Source organism: Haliaeetus leucocephalus, unplaced genomic scaffold (genome assembly GCF_000737465.1).
Source record: "Haliaeetus leucocephalus isolate CR32 unplaced genomic scaffold, Haliaeetus_leucocephalus-4.0 Scaffold273, whole genome shotgun sequence".
NCBI classification, from domain to species: domain Eukaryota; kingdom Metazoa; phylum Chordata; class Aves; order Accipitriformes; family Accipitridae; genus Haliaeetus; species Haliaeetus leucocephalus.
Window position 1 is genome coordinate 9422362 of NW_010972709.1, and position 23259 is coordinate 9445620.

A 23259-nucleotide genomic window follows, 5' to 3' on the forward strand; every position below is an offset into this window, starting at 1 on the left:
GGGCTGCGGCGGCGGCTGCCCCCCTTTACCGGCGAGAGGCTGGAGGGAAGCCCCCGTGGGGCCGGCCCCCGGGGCTCGGTGGTCAGCGAGTGCCGCTCACGCCGGGGAGGCGAAGGCGGTGTCCCGGGGCCGTGCCCGCGGCTCCGGGCAGCGGCCGGCCCCGTCCCGCTTTCCCGGCCGGGCTGGGCGTCTCCGCAACAAGTGTCTGCGTGAGAACCGAGGAGCGAAACGGCTTCAGCCGGGTGTTGATCTGTGCGCTGTTCCTCCCCTCTCCCTCGTTTTATGGTGTGAAATTCCTCAGCGATGCGGTGTCCGCTGATGCCATTAAATAGCTTTTGTATTGGGGATCGTTTTCTTTTCAAGTGTTTGGTGGAAGCCTGGCGTTTCTGGCCTCCTTAGCATGGGTCAGGAGAAGGTTGTACCTGTCCTGTGTCCCTCCCCTACTGCCGTGAAGGTTTTTGTGTGACTGTGCCCTGCCAAGCAGTCCAGGGTAGCAGAGTGTTGGTTCCCTCAGCTGAGGTTTTGACCCAGGAGATGGATAGAAGCGTTTCCTTGTCTCGCCAGCAGAAACTAGATTCTGACCAGAACTTATTATTTATGCATCTCCGTGAAATCTTGAGGTTTTCAGTCAATAATTTGCAGCAAAACAGCCTTGTTACCTTATCTGTTCCATCAGCCAGTGTGCTTCTTAAAACTATATTTATCTGTGCCTGCTCCCATATTGAGGTTTTTATCGAGCCTTGTAACCATGGTTGTTAGCTGTTCGGAGCCTTCCTGGTGCTGGGTGGGCTGCCTGGGATGGGGATGTTTTGCTTCTGGAAGCTCTGCGTGCAGAGGAGCAGCTCTGCAAAGGCTTGCTGGGGTGTTTGGTTTGTCGTGTTTTGCTTTTCAGCTGTGTGAACTCTGACTTACATACAAACCGCAAGTCGAAATCAGAGCTGGCAGTGGCTTTGCGTATCACGGTCAATAGGGCCTTGATGCAGGACTTTGCTTTCATTTGGGGACTTTCCTAATCCTGACATCTCGTATGTGTAACCAAGCACTTTTGTTTAGTAGTTATTAACAGTGGAGGTGGAAGAACTGTAAATAGTTAATCCAGCTCCTTGTCAGCACAGGATTGTTCCTTGTCCTGGGCGGTGTTACTGATGTGCCAGACAAAGAGCTTTCTCTGAAATTCTCTTGCGGAGCTCTCGCTAAGGAACAGACATTCTGTTGTCTTTGTCTACAGACTTCATCTTGCACGACTTAAGGAGGAAAGATCTCGGGAAGGGAGAAGGGTTTACTCCTGTCCCTTATGCTCAGATGTTAATTTAGAACTCCACATTTCCTGTGATTCACAGCTTGTCTCTTGACATTGGTGCAATTTCTGGTTGTGGAAAAACCGAGAGCAGTGTGCCTTTGAGCAGAAATTGAACTGCTAGTTAACTATCCCACATGGTATTGTCATTAAGTGCAGCCTTTCATGAAGTAATATTAACTGCTAGGCTGTTGATTTTTTTGTTTGTTTGTTTTCCTGGCCTCTTGGTTGTTGGTTTGTGGTCCCTTTCGTGTCCCCCTGTGTATTTTGTGTTATGGCTTCTTTCGTTCAGTTAATTTTGGTCTTAACAGTGATTTTCATTTTAACAGGAGTGTGTGGGGGCATTGATCAGTATTCTAGCAGCTGCAATTAATATTGGGTGGAAAGTATTTTCTGAAGTGCTGTTTCAGACTGACTACAACCAAAACAGTGCATTGATTTCTCCTGCCTCCCCTCCCCTTTGTTCATAGTTGGGAAGTCTGTAAGGGCTGTATCGTGTTTTTATTTAAAAAGCAAAGCCTGTGGTCTGCTTTTTGATCTGATGTTCCTCAGGCAGTCGAGATGGAGTCCATTGGCCTGTTAATTAATTACCTTGGTTTTGGTAAAGTAGCATTAGGAAGCTTCTTTTGTCACCAGCTTTTTCTGTGGAGTATGTGAGCTCAGTGAGATGAAAATGTAGATCAGTATATATATAAAAGGAACTATCCCAGCAAACAAAAGCATACATGTTGTAAAAACAGAAATTATTCTGCTTTGTTCTAATAAAGCTGCTAAAAATGGCAGGTATAGCTTTTTTTTTCTGAAAAGATTACAATCATCTTTGCAGCTGCCAGCGTTCAGCTGAAAATTTGGCTGTAGTTTGCAGCAATCAGGGGAGTGTGTTCTCTGTAGGATGGCTGCAGAGCTCTCCCAGCAGAGTGGTGGCCTGGGGGTGCTGTCAGGTGGAATGTGAGTGGCAGTCAAAAGCCTAGAATATGTTAAAAATGAAAAGGCAAAGTTAATTAATATGCTCACTCTAGGGGCAGTTCTGTGCCACTAGGGGAAAAGAAAAGTAGATGCTTTCCCAAGTTGAGCAAAATGAAACTTCTTTGTGGGATTTTTTAATGATTATATCACTGTGCAGGGCAAAAAAAAAAAAAAACACCGAAACAGCGACTGATTAAAATAATGTTTGTGTAAGTTGTTTGCACTGAAAGGGCAAAATAAAACACAGAGAAGAGACCATAAAAACTCATGCTTCTCCTTTAAGTTTTTTGCTGTGAGTAACTTTTGCCTTGGTTCCCTAAGCCAAGGAGCCCTCAGTCTGGGCTTGAGCCTACACACCAGCGGTATTGTATCGAACTCTCAGTCCCTTGCTTGATGTAGGTTTGTTGTGCTGTTTTAGGCAGATAACTGGAAGAGGAGTAGACAATGGCAGTGAAAGGCAGGACAATAGCATTTCTGTAGACTTGCACTTTTTCAGAAACTTAGAGGCTGTTCTGGGAGCTGCTGCTCTGTGAACCATTTTATAGACTCCCATGAAGCAGATAGATGCTGTGGACATCTGGGATTTATGCAACTGTGATGACTTGTCTTTGTTTTCAATTTTTATTCCAGAAGAGTTGCCATTACTGAAGATTCTTAATGCCAGATAATCAACCTACTGCCGAATAACCATGAAAGAGACGAGGTAGCTGGCCAAGTGTGAGATAAAAACTGATTTCAATGGATACAAAATATAAAGACGATTTATTTAGGAAGTATGTACAGTTCCATGAATGCAAACTGAATGCCTCTGACAACAAGCAGCGTCCTATTAATGATGAGTATTTGCGAGTGGCAGCGGCAGCCTTACTTTGCCTTCCCAAAATTGATCCCTTTTATAGATTCCGGCTGATAAAATTTTATGAGATGGCTGAAAACTCACTGAGATCTGTGAAATCTTCAAGTTTACATTCTCTCCATAATGCATTCAGCATGCTCGAAACACTTGGAATTAATCTCTTTCTTTACCCCTGGAAAAAGGAGTTCAAAAATATTAAGGTAAGGTGTTTTATGTGTGGCCACAGTGAGAACATGATTTGTTTTTCTTTCTTCTAACACATTTCATACATTTCCTTTAAAGACTTCCTTTTTTCCCACCTGTTAGCATGATATATATATTCGTCTATATACAGTTGGTAAACAGAAGCCATAGGAAAATTTCTATGTAAAATAAGTGAAGTTTGTGCTGGTGAGAGTATCCTGAGAGCAGAAGTACGAGTACTATCTGCATTTATAATGTAACCATAAAATAGAGGAAGAGCTTATTTAAGGTTTTTGTTCAGCCTACCCTGCTACAGTGCCTTAATTTCTACTTGAAGATGCTTTCAATAGGGTGAGTGGTCAAGTTGTGTTGAAGCTCACTCAAAGTTTGATTTTTGTCTTGCAACAGCTATTAATAGAGCACAAGTACTAACAACCAATGCATGCATTCAAATGGATACTTTGCTGAGGTTCCCACAAGTTATGTGGTAATGGTAAAGGAACTTCTCTGAAAGAATTGTTTCCACAGTATCTTTTATCTGCTTGTCAGTTCTCAATTCATGAAGTTCTGATTTTAATGTACTTTCAAATTATTTGCCTATGCCAGGGTCTCAGAGGGAAAAGTAGGAACTTGTATATTGCTCGGCTTGGGTGCTGGAAGTCAGATAGTGAGTTCTCTGCTGTTGATTTTTCTATTTTATCTTTTACGTGTTCTTATGTGCTTATTCAAAACTGCTGCAGCATTTCAGTAATGAATGCTGCAGGTGACTTACAAGAACAGTTTTGAGACTTGGAAGCTGGATAAAAGCACTACCAGTATAGGTGTTTAAAGTCATTTGCAGGTTGCGTGCACTAGTGGTGGGTATTTTTGTTTGTTTTCCTTAAAAAGACTCTGTTTCACTATTTAGCAGAGAATTTGAATGTTATTAGAGCATTTGAGAGTTCTCTGTTTCCCCAAGGGGAAACTACCTTCCTCCAAGATCTCTCCATGAATCTTCAACATTATGCTTAAGTTCTGGCCTTTGAAATGTTGGCTGATCCATTGAGGATATCTCTTGATGCACTGCCAATATTGACTTTGGTTGTGCGCTGTGGATCCAGTACCTGTTCTATACAAAGATGTGATGGGCAGGCTACTCTTGCCTGCAATCCAAAACAGTTTGAACTGGATTAAGAACATACCTCAGGCATGCCAGATACTAAGGATACCTCAACTTGCACAAACTCATATCTTTGGTTTTGGGGCTTTTTTAGTGGTAGTTCTGGACCTAATATAAAATTAAATAAAACAGGCATTTGAAACTGCGTAGTAATAGTACACAAAAAAGAGCGCACCTGAAGTATATTTAAAGCTGAATTGAAGAGGACTTGGGTACTCCCTCAGTAATTCCAAGTTCCTGTTGTCTCTACCTAGCCTCTGTCCAGGGGCAATACATGAAGTCTCTGCCTTTTTACCTTTTGTGGTAGATTTGCTTGTAAATGCAAACGTGTCTGGTATGCATAAAAGTTAATGTCAGTGTAAAGCATAGTGATTTAAATCAACAGGGAGGACACTATGCTAATCAGGATTTCAATTTGAATGAAAACTCTTGTACTTTGAATTTGCCTCATGTGGAATTTCCATCTGCTGAACAGGAGGAATGCAGAGATGGAGTTCATCTTGCCATGGGAGTTGCATGTGTTCACTGTCATTATTATTCTATTTAATTATATAGTATCTGTCACTGAATTATCTGAACATTTAGTCCACCACTGAATTTGTAACCTAGTTTTCCTTTTATTTCCCCCTTACCCCTCTTAGACCTACACTGGACCCTTTGTTTATTATGTAAAGTCTGCTCTAACTGAAGATGATGTAAGGCAGATTTTGAACTACATGGGCTATGTCCAAGAACTGGGAACAATGTATAAGCTCAAAGAGCAGGTTGATGCCATTCAAGTGAAAATGGTTTCATTTGAACTCTTTTTGGCCAAAGTGGAATGTGAGCAGCTTCTTGAAATTCACTTGCAAGTGAAGGATAAAGGTTATTCAGAGATTGATGTCATAAATGAACGAAAAAATAGCAATGAAGATGTTAGAGGCTGCTCAGAAGCCATGAAACGGCGTGTGGAGTGCAAAGAAAACTTAAACACTTCCATGGCACGAATGGTACTCCAGAAATCAGCGAGTGAACGGGCCTCTAAAGATTATTTCAAGCCAAAGGTGAGCAAGCCTTCTAAATCAGTGGACACATATGATAATTACTGGGAAAGTAAGAAACCACCTTTGATGAGCTCACTGAGTCTCAGGAAAGAACCAATTTTAGTTGATGCAGAAGATGACATCAAAGATGAAATTATCCGTCCGTCACCCTCTCTTCTGACAATGTCAAGCTCCCCACACGGGTGTTCAGATGAATTCTTGCCAACTTCATCTCATCACAATGGCATGCTAAGAACAAATGTCCCTTACAGCTCCTATTTTTCTGCTCAAGAGGACTTAGATTTATATACTGATCCCGATTCTAGAAGTATGTTAAATTTTAAAAGACAAGAAGCTATTAAGCCTGATGTATGGCTGTTAAAAAATGATGCCAACCCCGTTTACCACAAACGCACCCACCTAGCCAAAGAGACAGCTTCCCTCAAGTGCCAAAACTGTGGCATACCTTGTGGCACTTCTGTTTGCCAAAAGTGTGACAATCTGTTCAGCTCTAGGCAGGAATACCCAGCAGTGAAACAGAGCACCTATTCAATCAAACCACTTCCAAATGATGGCTTGTCTCCTGCGTCTGCTTTAAGGGAGAAATCTCAGTACACATCACAGACTCAGAGTCAAGAGAGAGCTGCTCAATTCAGTTCAAAATCCAAACCTTCAGGCACCTCGCGCTGCGGCTTTTGTAACCGATCTGGAGCTGCAAACACTTGCACGTTTTGCTCAAAAGTCTCGTGTGACACTTGCCTCAATGCTTACTATTATGATCCCTGCTGTAGAAAAAGCGAGCTTCACAGATTCATGCCTAACAATCAGTTAAACTATAAATCATCCCAGCTGTCCCATGTAGTTTACAGATAGACTTGATTAGTCTGTTTTGGAGGGGAAGGAAAGGGGGAGGGGAAAGGGCTATCCTAACTAATGTTCTGACTCCATCGATAATAAAATACACTGACCTCTTACCAAAATGACATGTCCAGATATTTGGAACCATGGTTCAGTGATCAGGTGCCAGTTCTTGATTTTTGTGGCTTCACAGATGCTGCAGATACATTAGATTTCATGCTGCTATAATTTAGGTAACTCCTAAATGATCATTACTTTTCAATTTAAATGGGGGAGAAGAGCACATTTTCCTTTAAAACTTGGCAGCTGTTGTATTTTAGAAAAGTGGCGTCACACCTTTCTATTACGTTGCAGTCATCTCCTTGCCCAAATAAAACCATGCAAGGCTTGAAAATGAAGTCTAAAAATTAAGATTCTCATTTTCTATGAGTGATGAAACTACTGCCAGTTTTTGATAAAGTATGACTTCAAAATGTGCAGGAAGTATGTGAATGGCTTGTTTTGCCAACAAGGACTATTTTTTGACGTGTGTCTGCATTTCTTGATCTCCAAAATGCAAACACCACAGCATCTCTTCCTTTCGTCTTTATGTTTCTTCCTTCTCCCCTTATCTCCTGGTTGTTTATCTCAAGCTTATGTAATCTGAATCTGGACAATACGTGCTTTATTTTCTGGTGTTGCCAATATCATCCTAATGGTTTTTACTGTATGGTATTTTAAAAAGGTGAACCTGTATTCATGTCACTTAAATTATGCCTAGAGTGTTGTCCTTCCAGCTGAGTACTGATTTTCTTTACTTTCTGTTGCACATGTATTAAGTACTGTTCTTTGTACTGTAAATAGGTAATTTGGAAACAGTTTATTTTTAATAAATATTTAATATGTTGAGTTCTTAAAAGTGGTAGAATCATTATAACTATGAAGTCTCTCTGGGTTATTTTTCAGGTGACTTTTTGTTTTTCCTTGTACTGTATTTCATAGCTTATTATAGTCATTGTGGCAGACTGATGTTCTTGGCTCTGATCAGTTTTCGCTTTTTAATCTGACTTTTTTTTCCCCCCGATAAGGCTATCACTAGTCTAAGTGGAGTCTTGTTTAAGAATTGCAGGATTTTGGTTCTCGGTGCACGCTTTTCCTTTGTGGTTATGGAAATTGTAAGTATAAATGTTATGTTGCTTCCAAATTCACTGCAAAGTCTGTAGTGTAGTCCAGCAAGTAAAGCACTGGCCTGGTTAAAAATCAGAGCTCATTTGTGACTCCTGTTAAAGTAAACCCATGAGTTATGGATGTGAATCAGATAATAATATTTATCTGTATTACTGTAGCACATAGGAACCCTAGCCGAGAACCAGGACTCCGTTGTGCTAGGCTCTGTACAGTTTGACCCCCAAACAACACCTGATTATGAATAGGCTTTAGTTTTTTTGTTAAAAGGAAACCCACAAGAATCCTTCTAACTTCCTTATTCCAACTAGCTAGTTAGAACAAAGTATCAGGCAACCTAACCTGATGTGCAGAATTAAATGTGTTTAAAATATCTGTAAAGAACTCTAGCTGAGATGTAAACTATGTAGTCCACTTTGCACTAAAATTATTCACTTAAGGTTTTTTTAAAACACTGTTAAGAGTCTAGGCTTCTAAACTTAAATGTCCATTGATCCCTGTGTGACAGAAACATGCATGAATGATCGTTTGTCTTACATTTTTTGGGGGGGGGGAGGGCTTGAGGTAGGTAGAGGGGGAAACTATATAGGCTAATGTTGTAAAATAGCTAAAATAATTTTAGCCATAAATGGGTGTCAGAAGTATTATGGAAATAAGATGAAACCTGAGTCTTACAGAGGGCTGAGAACAATAAGTTACTGTACAGTTTGCACTAAGAAACAAAGTGGATGGCCTGTGCTTAGCAATCAGGGAAATTTCTGAATTAAGTGACTGCAACTGAACATAATGTTATAGGCAAGTGTTGCCTTGCTGACCCTGAAGGTTGGGGTGAATATTGTTTAGGTGAATGATTTTAAGGTTTTCAAAATCTTGTATGGTTTTTTATAAATATATATATATATATATAAATATGACACAAATGTAGATACATTATGTATATAGTGAAGAATTTAAAAACAATTTTACTATTAAAGTACAGTCTAAGGGTGGTTTTCATTTCAGTGGTTATGTTGTTTTTGTTCACCTTCTGAAGTGTCATGCCTGTTTGGCTTCTATACAGTGTATCTTCTAGTTCACTAGTTCAATTTCCATATGGCTACTCACACTACAGTGAATAACTAAAACTGTGATGCCACGTAATTTTTACGGTGAACATAACAGGGACTATACTTGCTTTGAAAAAGAAAAGTCCTGTGTATATATGTCATGGAATACTGTAGTACAAAACTGTGTTGAATTGAAGTGATACCATGCTCTATTTTTGTGTATCTTACTGTATGAGGTTGCTGTGATTGATACAGTAAAATATATGCTAATTTAAAATGCAGGTGTTTTGCATCTGATTTGTTTATATTAATTTATGTTTTGAAGGAATTTAAAAATAAAGAGGCCTTTAAGAAAAGGCTTAACTCTTTTCTTAAAGTGGAGTGCATGTAGCTGTCTGTTTCACAACTGCGTTTTGCATGCAGAAAAGAGTTGGTGCACAAGGCTAATCTTGAGGGCAAAATGGGCAAGAGTGTATGTATCATGAGCCTCAGCTTTATGAAATTGGATGTACTGCCTGCAGAATGCAGAGCTTTTTTAAAAACGTTTATTTTCAAGTCTTAGCAGCATGACTCAGTTTGTTCCATAAGAGCATGTAAGCCAATATGTCAGCAGTCTGCAGCAGACAGACTAATGTGGGGTAGAGAGCAGGTTTCATGTGTGATGTGAAGCTAGCCTACATTGATTTCTAGCCTTGACTCTCGATGTCATATGTACTTTTTCTAACTAGCTTCCTGATGTAAGCTGCATCTCACAGAAGATGTGTGATACTACTGATATACTTTTTGGCACTTGAGTTAGGCCTTCTGGCTCCTTTTTCATCCTGCTAGCTCTGGAGCAGGATAATTTCTCAAGTTCCAAACTAGATTATTTTTTTCATTTGTTCTTTGTGTTAAAGCATGTCAGGTGAATGCTTAAATGCCTGAAGTGCCATTTTGACAAGTCCTCTAGTCTTATGATCTGTTGAGGTTACTGGGAGTATCAGGGATGATTATAAAAATTGGGCTCAAGGTAACAAATATTCTTGCAGGAAATGTTACCTTACACTGCTGTGCTGCTTGTGCTGATGTATTTCTGATGCATATAAAACAAGACTTTATCCTGTTTTTTACTGTCTGACATTTCTGATTACAGACCTATATGTGTGTCTGCTGTGTCTTTTGCTCTCAACAGAAGTTTAAACGTTCAATAAGCTGTCAAGTAGTTTAGATTTGACGGTTTGAACCGACAGCTGCTTAATTTTTTTTTTTCTTTCTGGAAGATGACTGTGGATTACAAGTGTTTAGTACATGTTGCTAATTATGCTGTAGGATCTTTTTAGGGGGAAAGATACACCTTTCCAATATTTGTTTAGAAATAGGAGCTAATCTGAGCATGGTGATAATTGGTATGTTGCCAGAGTGACTGAGAGAAAAGCAGGGGGTGACTGCAAGTTAAGGTAACATCTTGATGTACCTGTTTTGGCTCTAACTTACTTACTTCTCTGAAATCAGTGGGAGTTAATTAGGCCTTTTAGCATGGCCATTACTGTGGTATTTAAGCAGCAACTGAGTTGGGCTACAAATGTTCCTGTTATTTGTGAAGGGTGTTCCATGCTTTCTTCTGAAAATCATGGGATGTGGTCCTGTTTGTCTAAAGATTGTAAGTATGTAAATGTCTTGGAGCTCTTGTATAAAATGAAGTAAAATTGGACATTGCAGTTACTTTTAATTACTTTTTTTCTACAGTTGATCATATTCCCCTAGAAAATATTTTCTATAACTTGTCTTGCCAGTCTGAAAATGTAAGGGCAGGGAATCAGTAATTAAGTAGCTTTCTGGTTTTGTACTCCTACACCCCTGCCGTGAAAACAAACTCCGAGGGCAACCTTTTGCATTGAGCCACCATATGAAAATGAATAGACTAGTGCATCAGATCTTCTTACACAGTGCCTAGCAGAAGGCAAAAGGTTAAGGTATGTGATGCGGCAGCAGCTCTTTTAACTCTAAAATCCTGGAGACATGCCACATAATTGAAGCTCTTCCATCTGAGGAGAGGTGTAGGAGAGCCAGAGAGCAGCTGCTTTGTTTGACAGGCTTGCTGTACAGATTTCAATGTGCTAATGTGTGGAAAGCAAGGCTGTTCCTTACAGTATTGAAAGCTCTCTCCCTTGAAAATATCTTAGCATATTTTATACTGTGTAGTGGGTCCTGGGTTCAGACTGGAATCTAGAGCCCTGCAACAAGGTAACCCGTGTAGCACTAGAGGTAGGCGGTGTGCTGATGGGCAGCTACCTGCAGCCAGACTCTGTGCCAAAGTCAGGAAAGGCAATTGCAATACCAGTCCACGTAGAGCTGTGGGGATGATTGACCCGTAACCAGGAATTTACGGCACATAGCAGTGCCCAAAGTGGAGCAGTCCCTATAATTCCTTATTTTTCCCCTCCTGTGCTGCTTTTGCTGCTTTCACAGTGTAAAACTGGCTATGGGAGCTCTGGCATTGCTACAAGTTGTTGCTTTTTGGGGAACAGCTGCTTTGCTGCCCTGACCTCTGCAAAAGAAAGGATCTCATCTCCTTAGGAGTCCCTGCAAGCAGGGGAGACACTGCCTTGCTCAGGGACGGTGGGGTGTTGCCAGTTGGTGTCTGCCATTTTGTAAGGCAGAGTTGCTCCAGGCTTTTTCAAATGCATGCGAAATGCTTCCCCCATCTGGGCCACGCTGCCACAGATGCCTTCCTGGAGAGCTGGGTTTGCTGTTTCCTTACCCTGAGGAACAGCAGGGTCAGAGGCTATGATTACTGCTGGTCCACCAGTACAGTCAGCTGCCCCTACTCCTCATCCTCTCTCAGCTGGCAGCAGTGGGTCTGGTTTTCCACTGCGGTAGCAGAGGAAAAGGGGCTATGGAAATCTTCCTTACACCCAGCAGCTTCCTATGTTGCCTGTGCTTAAAACCAGGCATGGACTTCCACTGAACTTGGAAAGGCTTTGTGCAGAAAAGAGGTGGGCAGGTGGAAATGTTCCAGATAAAAATGAAACAACCTGCTCTGATTCCCCCTCCCCAGCATCAAGAAGAAATTTCTCTTGCAGCATTCAGAATCTGGGAGGCACCAAAGTGATATTGCAGGGAACTTCAGATGAGGTTAGAGATTGTTTTAATTACTGGTATTTCCTATTGGTGGGATCCTTTCTTAGTGCTGCAGATCCTGAGTGTAAGTGGTGGTGGTACTTCTGTTCAGGCTGGGCTCTATCACAGCACCTCCTGCTTTGAGATGAGGATGTGAAATACCTTCTGACTTGGGTAGTAACACCCATTGGTTTTTCCTCTCTTATACTGGGCTTTTAGTTAATTCTGCATTGTGCAGTTCATTGCATTGAAGACAATGTCAAAGCTCCAAGTAGCTTTAAGTAGTGCAGGATGAGACCTGCAGTGTGTGGCTGACAACTTGCATGTGGCAGCTGCTTCTGCTATTGTGGGTGTGGGGCTGTCATGCTTCCTGCTTTAGAAATCATTCTCATGATAGTCATACTGTTCTGAGATTTTTTTCATCATCAACCTGCTTTAAAAAAAGAAAAAGAAAAATCAACCCACAACTGCTCAACTCCTTAGTGAAAAATGTTACTTTTCCCCCAAGTAAGTAAAATCTGTTTTGTAGCTTTGTGTGCAACATGCTCTAATTTAACTGCCTTACCTGAAATTTTCACATACCAGCTTTCTAAACCATGGCCAGTACTGGTGAAGTGTCTTCATCGAAGCAGCAATCTCTGCATGTCTCTCCATAATTGCACATGTGTAAGCTCTGCTCTGCACTTTACCTTCCAGTTAGGCAAGACTGAGCTTCTGTAGTGACCCAGTTGTGGATCCTTGCCAGTGTGGCATGTGTAAACCCCAAACCCTAATAAATTAACTGTTAATTCAAAATAGATGCTACCAACCAGCAAGTCTAAAAAGGAACAGCCTGTTTACATGTCTTAGTGCATTTATGCTAACTACTATATTCATGGTGAACCTTCCCACAAAGCAGCTCTGTGATGGAGAGGAGAGGCCTCTTCCTCTCTTGTGTGGTCTGCTGTGTGCGTCCCTCGCACCACTGGGAGTGGTGGGTGTGCATGTGGTCCCACAGCAGGACCACAGAAGCTGGTAGAAGCTCACTGACTAGTAACAAGAATCCATGTGGTCCCTTAAAGGGTACAGAGGAACCCTGTTAGATATCCACGTTAGCAGAGGGTTGGAGGATCTCCTGAAGAGCTGAGTCCCGGCACGAAGATTCCTAAGTGGAGCATGGCTGGGTGGGAATGCTGAATGCAACCCGTGGAAATAGCTGCATAATTGTTCCTTGGCAGTTTTTGACACTAGAAGCCAGCAGACACTTGACAGCACTTTGCTGGCTTGGTTGGGATGTGTAGGTGGGTTTGTCTAACTCTGAAGTGATGGGGTTTTTGTTTGGCTAGGTTTTTTGGACATACTGTCCATTACAACCAAGCATGCAGTGGAGCCTGTGATTACTCACATGGAGAGGGTTGTGTTTTGACCCCAAAGGGATGGTGGAGGGAGTTGGCAGAGTGCCACTGATGGCTCTCTCCATGCCTGGCAGCACCAGTGCTTGGGTGTGCCCAAGCAGGAGCGTGGCTGTATGGATTTACTGACTGCAGCTAGCACGGGTTGACTCAGTGGCAGAAGCAGAAGGGGACGAGGATGCCATCTGCCACATCACCTGTTCAAAACCTATTCCCTCAGGCTGTATTGCTGGGGTTAGCCCTAAGCCTTTCTGTCCGGGGGGGTCAGCTCAGCACCGCTGTGAAACACCTCCACAGGAACTCAGTTTCCTTCGGAAAGAGCTGGTGGAGGTGGCTCATGTATCGCTTCTGGGATGTGCACTGATGGTAGAATGCCATTTCCATCTCTTTTTGCTTTATGCTTGGTTCCTGGCCCTAAAAATGCAAACCTGTTTAGCATCTTTTCACACAGTATTAAATGAGAAGATGTATTCTTATAGCTGTAACAAGCCTGTTTTATAAGCTGGCTTTGGGCCACCTCAGCAGAAATCAGTGGGCTGTATGCATATGCTCTGCCTCTCCTTTTTAGGGGAGAGTGGGGAGAGGGGCTTTATTCCCCACACTCTGCCTCTCACTCTGGGAGAATTAAAGCCCCTCTTAGGGCAGCTACTCTTACATCTTTTGCTATGATTAAATTATCTTATTCTCCACACCTTGATGACAGAAGCTTCTCTGAGAGTTATTCCTAATGCCTGGAAGGGGAATGAGCATGCGCGTGCATTTTCTACTCTCCTTTGCTGCAAAGTCATGTGAAATAGCTATAGATGGCACTCTGGTATTGGTTACTGCCTGTGCCTAGCCGTTTTTGTGCTGAGAGGATGGAGCACAGTGAAACTCTGTCTTGGGAGAGTAAGATCAATTTGGCCAGCTTCTGAGAGAAGATTTATGTATAGCTTCTGCAGCGAACACACGGTGTGAGCAAGGCTATAGTTAAGGGTAGGAAGGGTAGAAATTAAGTTTGAGCAATAAGGTGAAGCCTAGTGGCAGAACAGCATCATATTGTAGGAATACTGTTAACTGCTATACAGATTTTTGTAGACAGTGCTTCCATGTAGATGATATGGCATTCTGGGTCTTGTGTTGATAAGGATTTAAGGAAACTTTGTACCTCATTTAAAGGGATGCTTTATTCAGTGTCTGCCCAGGCTTTCCATGCCCTAAGAACTGGTGCTGGAGGCTGTGGTGCCCCACACGCTGCAATGCCTGTGCTGCTCAGGGGTTTGGCTGTCCTGGTGCTGCTCCAGGACAGAACTGGGGAGGTGTTAGCTGAGTCGAGGGTGCTGTTATGCTCTGTCTCCTACTCCTAGGTCACCAGTGGAGAGTTTCAGCTTGAGAGCACAAAACCTCTTCATGTAAATCAGTTATAGAAATAAGATTTAGAATGGGTGAGTGCGTGAGGGTAGAAGGAGATTTTTGCTCTGTGTGTGGCTCTTGCCCTACCAGGGAGGGTCTTAGGTCTTCAGAGTTTGCTCAGACTTGAGAGGTGCTTTATGTGAACAGTCAGTCTCGGGGATCCCTTTCTTTCCCTTTCTTACTGCTGCATTTCAATATTCAGGTAGAGAAGCACTGATTCATTTGAAATGCATTATTTACTCCACAGATCACTGCTAGGTGCTATGAAAAGTCTGCCATGTCTAGGTTTTCAAAACTCATTCACTTGGACTCTTAGTGACTTCTGCCTGTTTCAGGAATCAAAGCCTGACTCCTTTTCCATTGCGACTCATAAAGTCTTGGACTATTTAGAGGCATAGCAAAAATTAAAAGAATCTCTTCTAGCAGCATCGAAGCCTGTGGTGTTTGAATCTTTGATATGAATATTTCTCCTGCTTGGAGAATAGTTCATTTTAATGCTGTGAAATAGAGCATGACAGCTGTGCTGCTGTATATACTACAGTAAGCATTATGTGCTGCTTAATAAAATGATACTCCTGTCCAAGAACTTCCTTTCATAATGAAAGAAGGAAGGTGTAGTATTCAGATACTAGTAACTCACACCTAAAACTTTTGGCACAAATTTGTCTTAGTGTTGTTCTACTGCCTGGAGCTGGAGTTAAAGTCTTTCTGGTTCAGTGCTCACTGCTTAAAATACAGCCTGTTAAATGTTTCAATGGTCTAGATACTTTTGGAACCTAGTGTCTGTCTGGTCTGGCTCTGCAGGGAATTTGGTAAGCAGAAGTGGGGCTGAGACATGAAGACGTGTTGTGTAGCCATTCTTCAACTTGGGTTTAGCTGCAATACAATGGAAAGCTGAGGAGGAAAACAACCTGTTTTCCATAAAGTAATTTTTGAGGTGTGTTAAAACACTGTGAGGTCTATAAACATGATCTGGGGGAAAGAAAGATGAGATATCCTTGGAAGCAACATACAGCTGCAGAAGTGCAAAACTTACAGGACTTTGCCACTAAGAAGTCTACCTGCTAGGAATGATCAAAACCAGATGTTCCTTGTTGTAGTACAAGCCTAGGGTATAATCACTGTATTTTGCTTCTTGGCTGTTCCCGAGCTTGTAGTCTCAGGGAAGGTTATAGGCATCTTCTGGTGCTTTGCTTTTCAGTGCTTGATTTAAAAATCTTCTTCCTTTCATTGTACTTCCTACTTCTTTTCAACAGGCTCAAAGCCTGTTGGCAAAATGACTTTTACTGAGCTCAAGTAGGATGCTCACATGTCTTGGGAGTGAATGTAGGTTTGACACTGATTTAATTCTGCTTTTTCTGCCTGCAGCTTATCACTCAAGCTCTCCAATGAAGGACTTTATTTCCTCAGTCAAATATTTTCCATGTGACTAGATAATAGCTAGAGGCAGTGATTTTTGTGTCAGTGCTCGGCACTGTGGATTTTCTGTTCAGAAATCGTATGGCCATCTGAAAAGTAGTCCTAAAAAAACCAAGCACTGCATTTGTTCAGTGTGACAGGATAAGATGAAGTGACGGGGTATTTTTATTTCCATGGCACTTAAAATTTTTCTTTTTTTCCTCAACAAAGCTTGAAGTCACAGGGAGGTTCATTCATTGTCAGTAGACTCCTTCCCTGTCAAACTGAAAGTCATGTCCCAGTTTCTCCATTTGTACTCCCTGGAACGTGGTGCTTGTGAAAAGCACCAGCTTAGCTGCTGGGGATGTCCAGATTTCACCCACCTCCTCGATGGGCTGTAGCCGAAAAGTTTTTTCCTGATGCACTAGTGTCATGACACCCAACAGCTTTGCCCCAGAAGCAGCTTCATGAAAGGGAGCCTGATTTACAGTTCTGTTCAGTCAACAGCTCTCCCATCGCCAGGAAACAGAGGTTTTTAAGTGGGTTTGTGATTAGTGAAAATTGTCTGCTAGAAACCTGATTGAGACACTGAACTAGCTTATGCACCAGTTGCCAAGGCACTATCTTTTAATCATGACTGACACGGTTGTATATACAAAGCCTGGCACCATAATCTTTGTGCTGTTTTAATGCTAGTGAAGGACCACTGGTTACAATGTGGTTAAACCTGATCTGTACAACAGGGAGAGGAACTGAGGATTACAGAATTAATACTAGATAAAACCACAGGCATGAAAGACTCATTAAAAACTATCAAGCCATGGAGTAAAGAAATGCAGGAAAGAAATGACACCAATGCCAAAGAGCAGTAAGAGTAGGAAGATAAGGGGAGAAAGTTATTGGCCTGACAGTCCTTCAGAGAGCAGGAGAAAAAATTGGCTTAAAAATTGAGCCTGATAACGAAGTGGTATCTAATGACTCTACATGCAAAAGTGACTTTTCCTTGAAATACTAAGAGTTTTATATTCTAATGCAGAAAAAGGAGGTAGTAGCAAAGGAAGTTGATAGATTTCAAAGGGAATATTAATTAGGAACAATTTGAAAGTCCAGCCAAAGATCTATTTAAATTGATGCATTTCTAATGGAAATTAATCTGCCACGTGTTTTCCTAAAATAAAAATAACTTGGTAAGATACTAAGTCTGCATGTGTTCAAAGTAGACTTTGAACATTAGAAAAAAATAAAGCAAAAATTAAAGGAATTCACTCGAGCGTGTGAAATGGCTGGTCTATACTGCTGCCTGGTGTAGGGCTGGGTGGCTTGATCTGTGCCAGAGGGCTCAGCTTGCAGCCCTTCCCAGCAGTGCTGCTCTCAGGGCTAGGAAACACAGAGAGCTCTTGCTAGGAGGGGTTGATTTGAGTTCTTCAGTCTTTCCATGATGTTTAGAGCAAGAAGAGACTGATTCTTTGTAGCTTGTTAAGATACGAGTTAGCAGAAGCTGTATGCCAAGCAGAAGGGTACCTTGCAGTGTTTTTTGTCAAACTGGTAGCTAAGGTTCAGTTCTGGGAGGAGCAGGTAGGGCTGGGAAGAACAGATGTATGTGGCTTTCAAAGAAGAGAGGAGCTGGCATTTGGGGCATCTGTGTGTGATGTGTGGCTCGGAAGGAGGGCAATTGAACAGTAACCAGTTTTCTGGTTATGTGTTAGCCTCTTTCTTTGATTTCATGTTACAACCCTTTGTCAGCTGCTATGTGTTGTTCCTTTGGTGTCACTTAGAGCTGTGTTTGATGTATGCCAGCTGAGAATCTAGTCCATAATTCCTAAGGATGAAGCCTTATTCACCACTACAGAGGTTATATTTCTTGTCAGGTCATTTCACATACGTGGAGACTTACAAAGCCACAGCACACAGATTTCCATACACTTCCATTTGCTTATGTTGGGATGGACTTGATTTGTCATATGGCCATGTGTTGTCTGCACTCTGGAGCATGATGTAGTGCATCCTTGTGCAACTGAGACCCATGCTCCCTTGGTGACCTCTGGCAAAGTACTGAGAAAATCAGCCTTTGGAGTTGTTAATGAAACAGAGAGCCTTGCAGAATATTTTAGTGCAGTGACAGACCCAAGAGGATTTTAAAATACTAAATTTTTCCTTTCTTGGACAAAACCCAGATTCTTGGCACCAATGCACCTCAGGGCCAGCAGGATTCTGCTCCTGTGTGTGCGTGTGTTGAAGGCCATGAGGCATGCACTGGTCTGCCAGTGCTGGGTGCCCCAGTTCTACTTTGCAATGCAAATGTGAGACATAGTGAATGTTAATGGATGTGTCTGCATGCTTGCAGAGATTCTGAAGAAAATGAGACTTATAGGCCTAATGCATTGAATATATCATAGGATCCTAAAAGTGTGCCAATGTTTTCAGTTTTGTTGGGAAAAGCAGGCAGGTATGTGGCATAAAGGAGACGCCACAGCTGAAGGACACAAGGAATGGCTGAGCTGGTAGGTGCTCTTTGATCTCAGCACATCTGTTCCCTTTGAGATAACTCCATGAAACACATAGACCCTTTGCACCATCCCCACAGCTCAGCCCTTATCACTGCTATGAAATAGCCATGAGCTGGAAGAGTTTTCTCTGTACTGATGTTTAAAGGCGACGATCAGGTATCCCCTGTTGTGACTGGGATAACTACAGTCTCTGCAGATGGTTCTTAGCTGGTCTGAGTGCTACCTACTTATGTTTGGGTTTTATGCCCTTTGCTTTCCAGGCTTTTGTCTGATCCTAGGAAAATAACACCAAGGCATGTGCTAACCCTTGACTCCCAGCATTAGAGCCTGCTCCAGGACCTTCAGCTTGTTGCTCCACAGATGTTTGCCCCGTTCCCCTCTGCTTCAGTCTCTTCACTAAAGTTTGACTGCTGAGAAACTACGGCAAGGGGCGAGATGAGCTCTTCGCAGCAGGGGAAGGTGGCAGAGGAGAACCCTGGTTACTGTGCGGGCTGTTTCCTCCTGGCGGTGCTGACATCGGGTGGGATCCAGCCCCCAGAGTGTTCCCGGGGGTGCTTTGCAGTATCCTGCCTGGGGCTGTGGAGCTGAAAGGGGCTGATTTAGGGAGAGCCTGGGAGACAATCTTGAAAGTTAAGGGTTAAACTCTGGCCAGCTGGACTTTAAGTAGCAGGCAGCATTCAAAGCACAGCGGACAAGTGGGATGTGAGAAGCCGGAATATGCAGGCATTGGGAATTGTGGGTGGCATCGAAAAGCCAAATACAAGAACAGAAACATATATTTTAATATATATTTCCATTACAGACACAAGCACAAATTGTGAGGTGGGGGTGAAGTGCATCTCAAGAGCAACATATGTGTTATCTCATGCCTCCATCTAAGTATACAAGCATGGGATTAATGTCTATTTAACATAAAGCTGAAAGTTTGGTGTACAGATGGTAGGAAGTTGGGCAACAGCATGTGTAGCTTGTAGCATAGATCTGTCTTAAATGAATGCTATCACCTAGCGTTGTTTCTCACAAAATGTTACCCTTCAGATCCGTCCCTAACCCACTTGCAATGATGCTGAGCTGCCTCTTCAGCACAGGCGTACTCAGGAAATTATAGGCCAGTGAGTCTGATCTCAGGCTAGGTAAGAATCTAATGACGATAAAATGAGATGAGAACACAAAGCAGTGGGAGAAATATGAGTCGATAAAAATCAGCCAGTGTGGCTAAATCTTGTCAGACAAATATAGTGGGGTTTCTCCCTGCCCCTGCTTTTAAGGTGATGATGCAGTGAGCAGTTGCACGCAGGAAGCAATGGACACAGACATCTGTAAGACACTTGGCACAGCGAGGCATAACAGACTGATGGGTAGGATTAGTAGGTACAAAATGTGCCTGGGAGATACCAAAGGAGCAAATGTGACTGGCATGCTGAAAAACTCATTGCATGCAGATTTCGGAGCCATGCACAGACAGCTAATACGCAGAATCTCATACCACACTGTGTGCAAAATAAATACTGTTAATGCTGTTTGCAGGTGGGGAAACAGGTCCAGCGAGATGACATGATTTGCCAAAAGGGAGAGCAATGGAACTGGAAATAATGCTTTCCAGATTAATATCATTAGTATGGTGTACTGTGACTGTTTTGGTATATCCCTGCTCTAGCCAAACAATTGTGGGATACCGAGAGAGGCTTTACAGAGGACCTCGCTCTACATTCAGACAATTTTGCTTCAGAATTTTCTGTGCCTATTTATGATGATCTTCTTTGTCTTCATGAGTCTCACCAAGCCTATCTTGAAAGAGAACTTACCTTTCAATCTGCTGTTATGGAGGTCAAATATTAGGAGCATGCTTTTAGGGAAATATCTTTGACCTCATTAATTATGTTGTAGCTCTGGCTTTTCTAAAGCTTAGGACACTGTCTGCTTTAGGAATGCAACTGAAAATAGCGCTTTTATTCTCTGCTCTCTGTTTGCTCTCTAAAATTAAATGGTCTTCTGGTCTGAGTGGAAGCCAAGAGTGGTAGTATGCAACACTTTAGCTGCAGCTGGCTGGCTTGGAGACCTCTCAACTGGTCTTCACAAATTTTCTGCCAAGTGGGGATGATAATGCTTCACTAAGATGCCCTGCTCATGCAGGGAGCTGGGAAGTGACTTACTTTGTATCTGCTGTGTTTAGTCCCTTTGAGCCTTTCTGTAAGGGGCATAAAACAGCCACTTGAGCAGAATCCAAAGCTCTCTCTTCAGTTCCATGCTTTTTTAGTGGATCAGTTCTGTGTTTTCCATTGTATTTAAAATTAATCTACTTGTAGATCCCTGGTTTTAGCTGAAATAATCCCCAAGTTGTCCTTCATGGGCTGTATTCCTTCACAAATGATCGTCTTAACTCAACACTGCTTATTTTTATAGACCTTTCCTTATACTTGATAATTCTGTGAGATATTGGTCTGTCACTTACAGAAGACTATATGTTTCTTTCAGAATCTTTTTGTTGATTGTCCCAAATGAATTTTGCCTGGCAGCTGCAGATATTACTTTAAAATTTCCTGTGGCACACCTGACTAAAACATCACTGTGCTGGTAGTTTTGGGGTTTCGTATTCCCAGGCCAGTCATGGGCTGCGGGCAAGTCTTGTCAGTGTTGTTGAGTGCTTACCAGTAAATGGGTTTAATAGTAGGGTTTTTACAAGGAATTAAATACCAGCTCTGTCAGTGAAAGGTTTTATCTCTAACGTAAGGAAGCACGAGTGAGGATTTGTACTGACCTAACTAACTCTTCATCTCAGTTGTGACCACCAAAGCTTCATATCACCCCAAGAGCTGCAAAAGCTGCGTTGTCAGTGTTGCATGATGGAGGTAACAAGGCAGAGTTTCAGTCACTTGCCTGAAGTTACAGAACAGTTCAGTAGCAGAGCTTGGAGCTGTTTCTGCGGATGTGTGTAGCAAGGTCTGTAGCTTGCCATGCAATGGGCAGGACAATACAAAGGCTGGAAGAAGGTGGCTGGGAGAAATGTCCTTGTTTGGGAAAATGAGTTCCCAACACAGGCTGAGGAATGCTAGAAAAAGGGTTTATCCGATACTTCTGCGGAGGTGATAAATGTTAGTGGGAACCCGATGGAGTGCAAACTCTAACTCTGAGAATTATGAGGGAAATCAATGTCAAGGCAATGTTTTCTGTGCTTGTATAGCTTCAGAAATGAAGGCTCCACCTTGACTTTGGCTGGGAATTTAGCTTTGGCTGGTGGGCAGTGTTGCCCACCATCTGATCTCTGTGGACTTCTGTGCCTTGAAAAATAAACAACTTTTTACTGTCCTTTGAGACAGGGTGTTTTAAGGATGCAATTTGTCTAGAGACTGCAAGAGGCATCTAGGAGCTGGGACTTTCAGAGGTCTAAGCTGGCTGTCTCGCAGTGGGTACGTCATTAGCCTGCTGCCAGCCACGTTTTCTTTGTGTTTGATCAGTACAGGCATTTACTTTGGTTGCACCACAGGAACAGTGTGTGAATAGGTAAATAATTGTTTAGAGTGGCTTGTTTAGTCTCACATGGCCTTTTTTGCTCATACAAAATGCTGACAGGGGAGCAAGTCCTCCTAAGGGTTACTGTTTCCTTCAGCTCCCACCTGAAGCTTCTTCATTAGCTCAAAATGATTTGAGCTGCAGTTGTGCTGATGGCAGTGTATGGAGAACACCAAACAAGGGCAGAAGTGAATCCCTAGCAAGGATCTCATGCAAGATTCACCCTTTGGTTTTGATACTGTGCAGTGTTGTGCTCTATACGTGACTGGCAAAGTGGGTAGGTGCCCATCTGCACATCAAGACCTTTCTACCCCACCCGTGGCTGTTTGGTTGCTGCCCCTCATGCTCAAAATAGAGCTGTTTCTTAGGGAACTCCCCTTCCTCCAGCAGCTAGCGCTGGGCTGCACAGTGGAGATAGTGTTTGCATCTGGTATTGAGCCTTTTGCTGCCTGCAGATACCCTCGGTATCGGACACAGCTGTTTGGACAGTTTTCTGAGTCATTAATCCAGGCAGGCGAGTATTGAGATAGTTTCCTCCCAATTGTCTCTGCACTCCCTTGTCCCATGAATACATCCATGGACTAATTTTTCATTTGAGTGAAGGATGAGGCTCCTTTCACCTCCCTGACAATGCAGAACGCAGCAACATTTGGCTTGGGCATCGCAGCGCAGCTGGCTGACTCGTATTCCTCGTGACCACCCCTGTCCTGGTGGTGAGACCCTTTCACGGGGCTGTGCTATTTCTAGTCACTCTCAGATTTGTGGCTGTATGCCCTTTCGCACAGGAGTTTGAATTTCCATCTCCTGCTGACGTGCTGTAGTGGCCTGCCTGGGCTGCCTGCTCCTGCACGGGTTCGCTTTGGCTCCTTGTGCTGTCTCCCTGAGCCTCCCTCTTCACCGGTGAATGACTGTGGGGCATAACAGCTTTAATTCCTCCTCTCCATCCCATTACCCTGCTGCTCACCTGCTTGGGAGATGATGGAAAGGACTCATGTCTGAAACACCATGAAGGGCAAGGCCACCCCCAGAGTCTCCATCTTCCCCAAACAACAGGAGTAATTATTCAAGCCTCTCTCTCTCATGAATAGTTTTGAGATCATGGTTTTTGAGCACAATATCCTTAGAGCTGTTTTGCCACTTGAGCCCTGGATCCCTGCTCCCTGTCATTTTATTTTTGCCTCTCCCAGCTTGATTATTGATGAGAGCAATTTGAAGTACGTGCCACTTTATTCGGCAGGAACAAGCTAGGTGTACAAGAGAGAAAAATATTCCCATCCTCTTTGTAGGAGATTGAGCAATGTGCTTCCAAATCTCTGCACACATGTACTGTCATTGATTCATGTTTCTGAGGACAACTCTGTCATTTGCATACAGACGACTGTGGTTCTTCCAGGCTTTGCTATGCCTCAGG

At 42.8% G+C, this 23259-nt stretch overlaps 1 protein-coding gene across 1 annotated transcript; it reads left to right on the plus strand.

Annotated features, from left to right (window-relative positions):
• Positions 1-2732: 2732 nt before the first annotated feature.
• SPATA2 (spermatogenesis associated 2) lies at positions 2733-7239 on the plus strand. Its single transcript, XM_010569661.1, has 2 exons — positions 2733-3319; positions 5103-7239. Exons 1-2 carry the CDS (start codon positions 3002-3004, stop codon positions 6354-6356), a joined length of 1572 nt encoding a protein of 523 aa, XP_010567963.1. The 5' UTR covers positions 2733-3001; the 3' UTR covers positions 6357-7239.
• Positions 7240-23259: the final 16020 nt, after the last annotated feature.

Excerpts from the sequence above, each read along its gene's own strand:
- SPATA2 (XM_010569661.1), top strand. The coding sequence starts at position 3,002 with ATGGATACAAAATATAAAGACGATTTATTTAGGAAGTATGTACAGTTC. Across the intron at positions 3,320-5,102 it reads AGGAGTTCAAAAATATTAAG|ACCTACACTGGACCCTTTGT; the intron begins GTAAGGTGTTTT and ends TACCCCTCTTAG.